Source organism: Callithrix jacchus, chromosome 22 (assembly GCF_049354715.1).
Source record: "Callithrix jacchus isolate 240 chromosome 22, calJac240_pri, whole genome shotgun sequence".
Taxonomy (NCBI): Eukaryota; Metazoa; Chordata; class Mammalia; order Primates; family Cebidae; genus Callithrix; species Callithrix jacchus.
This window is the reverse complement of record NC_133523.1, coordinates 35,097,381-35,107,150: the sequence shown is the minus strand read 5'-3', so window position 1 is coordinate 35,107,150 and position 9,770 is coordinate 35,097,381. Positions and strand designations below refer to the sequence as shown.

The window sequence follows — 9,770 nt, the reverse complement described above, 5'->3', positions numbered from 1 at the left end:
CTCCTGGTACGGTGCTGCGCCCACCTTACACACGCCTCAAGACCTCCGCCTCCTAAACACCATAACATCCGGGCCCCGGCTACCTCAGACCGCCCATTGGCCACCTGTAAACCCGCCCCAAGTGTGTGAGTGAAAAGAACTCTGGTTGTTGCAGTCCCCACGACAAAAAACCCAGAAAGCGATGGCTACGTAGAACTCCATTTCCCATGAAGCACCGTGCCCAAGTGGTGAGAGACGGTACCCTTTGAACTGGACAGTTCTTGATTGGCCAGTTGGGAGGTGTACATCTCCAAATTACCACGGAAACAGGACCACTTACCTGAAACCCCGGGAAAATCTTTTTGCTTCCGATCTCAAAACGCTTTGTTTCGCCGTGACTCCAAACGGTTGGACCATAGGCATATGGGGGCAGAACCTGTACCTATTGTCTGCCTATTCCCCAGATAGCGCCAGCAAAGCCCGCTAAGTGCACTGAGAGGCTACTGGACGCCTGCTTGGCATGAAAAGCCACTTCTGTGCTGAGTCTGCAGAAGCTCCGGCTTATTAGGGCACCTGTTTCCCAGAGACAGGCCAGAGCTGAACCGTTACCCTTTCAGCGTCTGTTTGCCCCGGAAAAGACAAATGTAGGCCAGGATCCTAACCACAATCTAAGATGCTGGTGCCCCAGACCTGCAGCCCCATGCCTGCCCCAAGAGCCACAGCTTCCCCACAAAGAGATGTCTTCACACCACAGAGCTCCTCCAGCACCCCCTCCCCAAATCCCCTTCCCCACCATGGCTCTGAGGATCGGGTGAGGGAAGCCGAGGCCCTGCAAACGCTCAGGCAGGCATGTGAGAAAGCTCTTTACTGGGAGTACAGCGAGGAGGAGCAAGGCCATCTCCCCCTACCTGCCCCCACCCCCTCCTAGGGTCCTGGGGTAAGGGGGGGGTCTTCCCTCCACCGGACCACCACTGTCTTTGGTACAATAAATAGAAAAAAAGGGGGAGAGGGGGCCAAGGGTCCAGTCCATAGTGGGGAGGGAGTGACCAAACCCCTCTCCTTGACCCCCTGCCCCAGGCCCCAATCAGTGCAGGCCTCACCCACCCCAGCTGGGTAGCAGCAATTCCAGTCAAGGAGAGAGATGAGGATGGGAGCCCAGGGCCCCCAGATGGGGGGGGGTATGGCTTCAGGAGGGGCCCCAGGGAGGGGGCAGGGTCATGAGCTGGCTGCCGTGCTCTGGGGTACACCACGGAGGCCCAGGTGAGGCCCTAGAGTGGCAGGGTCATCAGGAGGCGGGAGGGGTGGACGACCTCCCGTCATCCGAGTCCGGAGGGCTGAGGCAGCCGGGTGCTGGGGGGCAGGCGCTGGGTGAGGTGGGGAGCAGTCAGCAGGGCCGCCCACCAGGCTCACATCCATCAGCTCCGGGGGTGGTGGTGAGGTTGGTGATGGGGGACGGCCAAGGTATCGGGGCTGGGGGGGTAACTGGGCCCCAGTCCCAGGCAGTGACGAGGCAGAGGCAGAGGCTTGATGCGTCTTGTGTAGCACATCACCCCCTGCCCAGGGCCGCAGCGGCTGGGATGGTGGGACCTAAAAAAGCAAAGGAGCCATGGGTGATGGAGACCCGGGTCCTTAAGCCCCAGGTACCCCATCGCCCACCTTCAAAGCCCCAGTACCTGGGGACTGTTCATCTCACAGTCAGTGATAGGGGGCCCAGGGCCCCCACAATATCGGTTGCTGTAGCGGTAGGTCCGGTTGTCACTGGAGGAGCCACTGGAGCCTCCTGGAAGTGCCAGGGAGGAGAGGGGAAGGGGCATAATGTGAGGGAAGGTAGTGAGTGGGTTTTGGGATGACTGAGTACAGCTCAGGGCCCACGCTCAGGTTTAGGCTTCGAGATCAGAGCCCACTTGAAGAACCAGGACCGATTTTGAGATTTGGGGCTGGAATTCAGTTTGGGGTTTTAGAGTCAAAACCAGTTTCAAGGTTGAGCCCGAGCCCAAGCCCAATTTCAGATTATGTCAGGACCAGTCACAGCTCTCCCACCCTACATGTCATCTTAGAGTTTAGGATCAGGCAGCTTCAGAGCTTGTGTGAATGCCCAGTAACAAGGTCACCCAGGACAGGCCAAACCTGAGCAGCCCCTACCCCTGTTGTACCCCATTTGGGCACCTGGGCACCCACCAGAACTGGAGATGGAGCTGGCGGTGCTGGAAGAGGGGCAGGTGTCGAGGGGTGCGGGCGAGGTGGAGGCACTGCTGCCTGCCGGGCCCGTGTTGGTGGCCTCGTCGGCCGTGCGGCGGAAGAAGCCGTGCTGCAGAGCCCCGAGTGGGCTGATGCGGGCGGCAGGCTCATACTCCAGCATGCGCAGCACCAGGTCCTGGAAGCGGAGGTAGTCGGCGGGGCTGTGGCCCGGCTCCCCCGCCCGCCGGCCCCCGGGCCCGCCCGTCTGCACGCCCAGCACCTCCTGCAGCCGCCGTGTCCCGGGGCCCTGGTAATCCTGGCAGGGAGGGGGTGGGAGGGGGGGCAAGAGAGTGGCCGTCAGTGGGCAGGAGGGGCAGGAAGACACACACGGGGAAACAGAGGCACAAGAGAGAAAGTGGAAAGAGAGAAGCTAAGAAGAGCTGTGGGGTGGGAAGGAGAGGGGGAGATGGGGTGGGCAGGGGAGGAAGGAAAGGACAGACAAAGGGGAGAGGAAGGAAGGGAAAGACACAAGGGAGAGGGAGCAGGGGAGAGAGCCCCAAGTGTGAGTGAGGGGCCAGCGGGGTGGGAGGAAGTGGCATGGGGCAGGGGCCGCACCTTCCTGAGTTCTTTTGTCCTTCGTAGGGTCCAGCCACCCCCAGGCAGCCGTTCAAAGTACTTGCGAGCCTTGGGCGCCTGGTCCAGCATGGCGGCCGGCGGGATGCCCAGCACTTCCACAATGCGGTTCATCTGGTCCACCTGTGAACAGGCAAGGGTCAGAGTCATCAGGCAGGCCAGGCTCCACCCCCTCCACCTCCAGCACACCCCTTCCTGGGTGCACACCTCATTGGAGCCACTGAAGAGGGGCTCTCCGGTGTGCATTTCCACAAGGATGCAGCCCAGGGACCACATGTCAATGGCCAGGTCGTAGGGTGTGCCCAGGAGCACCTCAGGCGAGCGGTAGAAGCGGCTCTGGATATACTGGTAGATCTGGGGAAAGGGCAATCGTCAAGGGTCCCAGCCTCCCTTACTGGTCCCACTGACATCCCCAAAGCTGAGGACCCAACAGAGGATAGGCCTCTTGCTGCCAAACTGGGGACTGAGGCTCCAAATCCTGCCATTGTGAGCACCAATTTTCTGGGAGCCAATCTTCTTTACCAGCCTGGGGAGTCTGCTGGCCTAGACAGACCTTGATCTCCACCCCCAACCCTGACCCTGGGCCCTTCTGGATCACCAGGCAAAGGCTGACATTCCATAAGCCCTTTCATCAGCAGCTCACATGGAGCTGCAAAGTTGAAGCCTTCCACCTCCATCCCCAGCTTTAAGAACACAGGATACAAAAACTTATCCAAGCAGCCCCCCTGGCTCTAACCCAACCCAACTTCACCCTGCTCACATCTGGCAGCTTCAAAATGGGCCCTGTCCCCTCAGGCTTCACTCTTCCCATCGTAGCTGGCAGTATACCCCCACCCCCACCCCAAGCACTATCCTACTTCCAGCAGCTCCTAATAATCCCATCCCAGCCTAGCCCCGCCCCTAAGCCTCCCCACTGGCCCTGCCCCACCCAAATCACAAGCCCTGCCCCCAGGACAGGGCCAACCCATACCCTCTGGCCAAGCTGGCAGGAGCTGCCAAAGTCCACGATCTTGATGGCACTGCGCTTGGGGTTGCAGAGCAAGATGTTTTCAGGCTTGAGGTCGCAATGAATGATGCTGAGCTCAGGCGTGGCCAGAAAGAGCAGGGCCGTACAGAGCTGCTGCGCCAGCTTCCGAGTTAGGTTCAGCGAGACGCCACGGAAGTGGGTGTTGCGCAGGAGGTCGTACAGGTTGTAGGACAGCAGCTCAAACACCAGGCACAGGTGGTTCCGGAACATGAAGTGCCGCTTCAGGTGCACTGTGAGGGAAGGGAGGAAATGGGTCAACAGAGAAGAAACGGCTCAGAGAGGGCAGGTGGTGGCCTGGGGTCACATGATGTTCTTAGAGGACCAGCCACATTGTGCTGTGCCCATGGGTACCATCTGCCAGTCACGATCTCTTTATCTAACAACTAGATTCACAAAGGAAGTTAGTTCTCTTTCCAAGTCTCTATGAAACCTTCCAATTACCAAAGAGAGTTTCGCTACACTTCCTCGTTTCGTTTCCTAACACTGCTCTCATCTCGGTTGTATTCATTTTTGTGGCAAAGGAGATTGGTTTTCCATTTACTTTAAGAATGTATGTTTTCCTTTCAAACAAAACAATTTTAAAATCTACTTGCTGCTTATGATTATGCTATGTGATGTTTATGTCCACGAGGAGGAAATCAGTTTAAGAGAAAAGACTGGCATAGATAGATGTTAAGAGTAACAGCTCTGGAGTCCACGGCCTCATTAAATCATACAGCTCAATGAGTACAAACTGCCACCTCATGCAAGTGATAGCACTTGAATGCCTGGGTTCCTTTTTTTCTTTCTTCACTTTTTTTTTGAGACAGAGTCCCGCACTTTCGCCAGGCCTGGAGTGCAGTGGTGTGATATCAGCTCACTGCAACTTCCACCTCCCAGGTTCAAGCAATTCCCCTGCCTCAGCCTCCCAAGTAGCTGGGACTACAAGGGCACACCACCACGCCCAGCTAATGGTTTTGTATTTTTAGTAGAGACAGGGTTCCACCATGTTGATCAGGATGTTCTTGATCTCTTGACCTCGTGGTCCTCCTACCTTGGCCTCCCAAAGTGTTGGGATTACAGGCATGAGGCACTGCACCTGCCATTTTTTTTTTTTTTTTTTAATTTAAGAACTAGAATGGAAGCCCAGGTTTCTTACCTTCAAGATGTGGGCAATAATGCCTTTCCCCTTATGGGCTGTGGTGAGTTAACTTACATAAAGTGCTTCTAAGAGAGCCTGGCCCTTGGTGAGCACTCAGTAACCTCTGATCATGAGCAAGTAAATAGGACAACAATGATCAAAGCAGCAGGAGAATCACTGATGTCAGTGAAGCACAGACCAAACCCTGCTCTGAAGACACCAGCTTCCTCCTGAGGGTGGGCCAGGAGGGTGACCCATCCCTACCAGCTCCAGCTTCCGCTATCCCAGGTGCCCAGGCCTCACCTATGTAGTACTTCATCTCCGTGTCATGCTGGTTCATCAGCTCCAGCAGCCGCAGCTCAATCTGGGCCTGGTTCAGAAAGGCCTTTTTGTTCTTGATGATCTTGATAGCCACGAGTTCCTGGGTCTGATGGTCATAAGCTTTCACCACCTGTTGGGGAAGGGCGTGTCACAAAGGAAGGGGTGGGGGCAGGACAGAGCCAAGCACCATTCTTCTCCCTCCAGGCAAGGAGACACACTGGTAACACTATGAATACTTCACAGTTGAGTGCGCACCATTAGTCAGGCACTGGTGTAAACACTGGACGTGAAATAACGTAACCACCTTATGTTGCACCTTGTTATTTGAACTATTTTACAGAAAAGGCAGCTGAGGCACAGGTGAGCGGCCCAGCATGGGACGACTTGAAGCCACTGAACCCTTGGGTGTGTGGTCGACGTTAGTGGGGCCCAGGATCAGGGTGGGAGGGGGGTGTCCCACACCTGGCCAAAGGAGCCTTTGCCAATGAGCGAGTCAATCTCGTAGCGCTCCAGCCAGCGCTCGCCACTGCGCACAATGTAGTCATGGTTGTCGTCATCATAACCATGGTTCAGGACCTTCTTCTCCTTCTTGGTGCTGGAATCCTGGGGTGGCGCCTGCTGGGCCCGCCGCTTCTTCTTCGCATAGTATACCTGCCCAGCCAGCCAGCCAGGAGACAGGGACTGGTGAGTGACTCATGCCGGCAGCCAAGACCCTCGGCACCCAGCCCAGGATCCCCCACCTCCTGCCCACCTCATTGATGTGCTTGTAGGTCTTGATGAGGTCCACAGAGAGCTTACGCAGTGGGGCTGAGGTTGCATCCCGGAAGGCCAGGGGCAGCCTCCGAGGCAGTAGCCGCACGTCAGGCAATACCTGCAGGGCAGGGTGAGGGGTGGGCACTGAGGATGGGCCTTCACCCTCAACCTCAAGAGGGAGAACTGTATGGGTAGCTGGCACATCATGTATTTGGTTGCTGTCTGTATTTGTTCTACTCCTCCAGGAAAGAAAGTCCCCCAGGGCTGACACTTTCTCTTGTTTCTCACTGTGCCTCCAGTGCCTGCAGCAGGGCCTGGCACACACTGGATGCTCTCAGAGGTCTGTGGTGTGAATGAGTGAACCCAGACCTTTCACCCCTCACCTTTACTCCTTTCTGAACCTCAGTGGGAGAGATCATATGGAAAACCTGGGCTCTGCTCCTCCCCATTCTTCACTGTGAAGCCAGCCATTCTGGGTATCCTCTGAAGTCCCTCTATCTCAATTCACCCTCATCCCCTGGGCCCCAACCCAGACCTCCACCAACTCTTTACACAGTTCTTTCACCCCAAGACTCTTGGATCTGGCCCCTGGACCTCCCACCACTCCATCCTGCTTCAAGCTCTGCATGTCACTGCCTTCACTGCCTCTAGCCTTAGAGAGCTTTGCCCTGTACCTGTTGGCCCCAAGACCTTTTAGACCCAACCCCCCTCCCCATTCACCCACTCCAGATCTTTCACTCTGAACTTCTCTTCTTAGTGAGCATTTATTGCGTATTTACTATGTGCCAGGCACCGTTCCAGGTGTTCTACACGCACACCATTAACTCACGTAATCCTCACAACAACCCTGTGAGGTAGGTCTCGTTTCACAGAATACAAAACTCAAGTATGGAGAATCTAAATAATTTAACCACTGGGTCAGGATTTGAACCCAGCCTCTCCAAACCCTGACTCTGCCTGCAAGTTCTCTGTTATTTCCCAATCCCATGGGACCCATTATGCACCCAGGAGACTGTCTTGGACAACCACATTACCTGCTGGTCTGGAGACCCTTCTATCCCCAGACTACCCCTACCACCAGGCAGGTGAGGAGCCAGCTGAACGCGTACCTGCGTGTGCTCCTGGGGCCCTGGGAAGCCAGAGAAGGGACCATGGCCCGGTGGGACGGCCATGGTGGGCTCAGAGGGCCACAGGGGAGCGAGGCTTGGAGCGGGAGCCCGGCCGGGGGGCGCCTTCTTGCATCCTGCACCTCGGCTGCCACCGCCGCTGAGACCTGAGAGCAGGCAGGAGGCGGGAAAACAACATGGAACAAGGAGATATGTGGATAATGCCAGGCGGGGAAGAGGTGGGCATGAGAAAGGCAGGGCACAGAGACATGAAGAAAAGGGCATAGTGGAGCAACAGGAAGCAATGTAGAGAAGGGACAGAAGTGACAGCCAGGTGAGGGGCAGCACAGCAGTCTCTCGACAAATAATGATCAATTAAATGAATAAGGCAGCACAAAGAGAACACAGAAGACAATGATTGGGGGCCAGACAGGGGTCAATATGAGCCATCACAGGGAAAGGACGACAGGAAGACACCAAGAATTTGGAGGAGGAAAAGAAAAAAAAGATAGAAACCACAGACAGTATGCAGAGAGGAGTAGGCTTCATTCCTTTCTCATTACTAGTCATGGCCCTCCCCAGGGCCCCTTACGCAAGATCCCACCCTTCTGTAGACTTCGCTGAACATCAGGATCTCAGCCCATAGCACAGCAAGGGCCACTACTTCGCCACTACTTCAAGATCTATCCTTCTCAGTAGATTCCCTCAACCCAGAGAACTCTAGGATTCCAAAACCACATGAGTCTTCCCCTCCCAAACCACAGCAGAGTCCTCTAGAGACCCCTAAGAACACAGGAGCGTCCTTGTGGACCTCCCAACCACACCAAGGTTACCTGAGAACCTCTACAGAACAGAGTCCTATCTCTATGGCATTCTCATCCACAGGGGCACACCTTTCCCAGGGGACCCTCTCCATATCATGCCAAGACCACTTCCCTATAACAGATCCTCCATATCAGGAACCAGCCTTCCAGGCAGTCTCCCGGTACCATATCCCAGTACCCCCTGGCCCAACAGGGTGCTTCCCCATATTACTCCAAGACCCCATCCCAATCAAGGCCCACTCGTCCTGATGGGAGAAGGGGGAAGTGTCTCTTCCCAGTTTAGTGATCATTCTTTTTTCCCCTACACTGCTTTCTTGTCCCCCCCCCCACACACACACACAAACACGTACATGCACACTGCCTAATATTCCTACCAGACACCTTTCTCCAGGCACCCCTCTATACCAGGGTCATTCCATAACTGTATCCACTCCTAGAGGGCCCAAAGCCAAATCCCCTAATATCGCATAGGGTTCTCTCCTCCCAGAGTGTCAGTCACAGCAAAAATCTTCTCCCCATGGGCAATGTCATTCTCTCCCCCATGTCAAATCCTTCTCCTACTCCATGCCTTGCCAACTCCACGACCCCTCCACCCTTGGAGCTTCCCCCTAAAACAACCCATTTTCCGGGGCCCTCCCACACCAGGACCAGTTCTCCCAGCCCCCACCCCCTACCCGGGTCAGGACTGGCGCGGGGCCCACGGGGGGCTGGAGCGCGGTGGGGCCCCCAGTGGGGTGGGCGAGCAGCCAGCATGGCGGCGGTGGCGGTGCTGAGAAGGCGGCCGCCTGTCCCTGGCCCGGCCGGCCCCGCGGCGGGGAGGGCAAGCGGGACAGGCGGCCCGGTGGGTGACAACAGCAGCCGCCGCTGCCACCGGGGGCGGGGAGAGGGGACAAGGGTCAGCCCAGGGCATGCGGGGTAAGAGTAGAGCAGGTGGACGGGGGAGGGGCAAGTTAACCCTCACCCTACGGGCCACGCCCCGCCCTGAATGGCCACCAGCCCCTAGGGACCCCAGCGTCCCGCCCCCAACCCAGGAGGCCCTCCTGGGCCAGCCGAGACCGGGCGGGCGGGGCCCGACTGAGCTTGGCAATCTACACCTGCCATGGCAACAACTATGCCATTGGTCGCTGGTGCCAAGAGCTCAGCCAATCACAGCCTAGGGCAGATGTTGCTAGGCGACGCTGAAGCGGCCCGCGGAGCCGAGCCCAAACAAAGGGCGGGAGTGGGGCCTGACTACCCCCTCCCAGCCTCCCTCCTGAAACGGCTCCCTCGGGCTTGGCCCGTTCCAGGAATTCAACTATGAATAGCGAGGCAGTGCCGGCACCTGCCCGCCACCCCCCTCCTTCATCCAACGGCCTCGTGCTAAGTCTCGCGGCGACGCGGGCAGGGCGGGTCCCGTCCTGCCCACCTCCCAGCGAGCGCTTGCCGCCCCACCCATCCCCGCGCCATTACCTGAGGGAGCGGGCAAGGGGACTCAAACTGCTCGGGGAGCCCGAGCTCAGACCTGCTCACTAGCTGAGGGTATCCGGCGGACGGGGCAAGCCAGGGCCCCGATTACCCAGTAATGCAACCAGCAAAATGGCGACCACAACAAACCGGCCCCCCCACGCCCTGGACTCCGCCCCCCATCCCGCCCTCTCCGCTCCCCTCACGTGACCCAGACTGACATTTCGCCAGCGTGTGACAGCCGCTTACCTGCACGCTTGCGCAGTGAGCTACCAATTCCACCCCAAGAACTGAAATCCAGGCTGCGGCTGCGCAAGAGGCAGCTAGAAATGGAGCATGCGCTGTGACTGACCGAGTGAGAATTCACCCCCAACCCCGCAAAACTG

At 57.3% G+C, this 9,770-nt stretch overlaps 1 protein-coding gene across 9 annotated transcripts; it reads right to left on the bottom strand.

The window, feature by feature from the left end:
• Positions 1–829: 829 nt before the first annotated feature.
• Positions 830–9,676, bottom strand: DYRK1B (dual specificity tyrosine phosphorylation regulated kinase 1B). 9 transcript variants are annotated; one of them, XM_078359630.1, is made up of 12 exons: positions 9,391–9,535; positions 7,121–7,284; positions 6,010–6,129; positions 5,721–5,909; positions 5,241–5,388; positions 3,761–4,047; positions 2,998–3,144; positions 2,773–2,913; positions 2,438–2,473; positions 2,158–2,353; positions 1,653–1,759; positions 830–1,566 (listed from the first exon to the last, which is right to left on the bottom strand). In XM_078359630.1, exons 2-12 carry the CDS (start codon positions 7,181–7,183, stop codon positions 1,195–1,197), a joined length of 1,806 nt encoding a protein of 601 aa, XP_078215756.1. In that variant the 5' UTR covers positions 7,184–7,284; positions 9,391–9,535; the 3' UTR covers positions 830–1,194. The 9 variants fall into 9 exon arrangements, with proteins under 9 accessions (XP_078215756.1, XP_035139389.3, XP_078215755.1 ...); XM_035283498.3 differs by lacking the exon at positions 9,391–9,535 and adding an exon at positions 8,616–8,832; XM_078359629.1 differs by lacking the exon at positions 9,391–9,535 and adding an exon at positions 9,634–9,676 and having other exon boundaries at positions 2,158–2,473.
• Between the last annotated feature and the right edge of the window lie 94 nt (positions 9,677–9,770).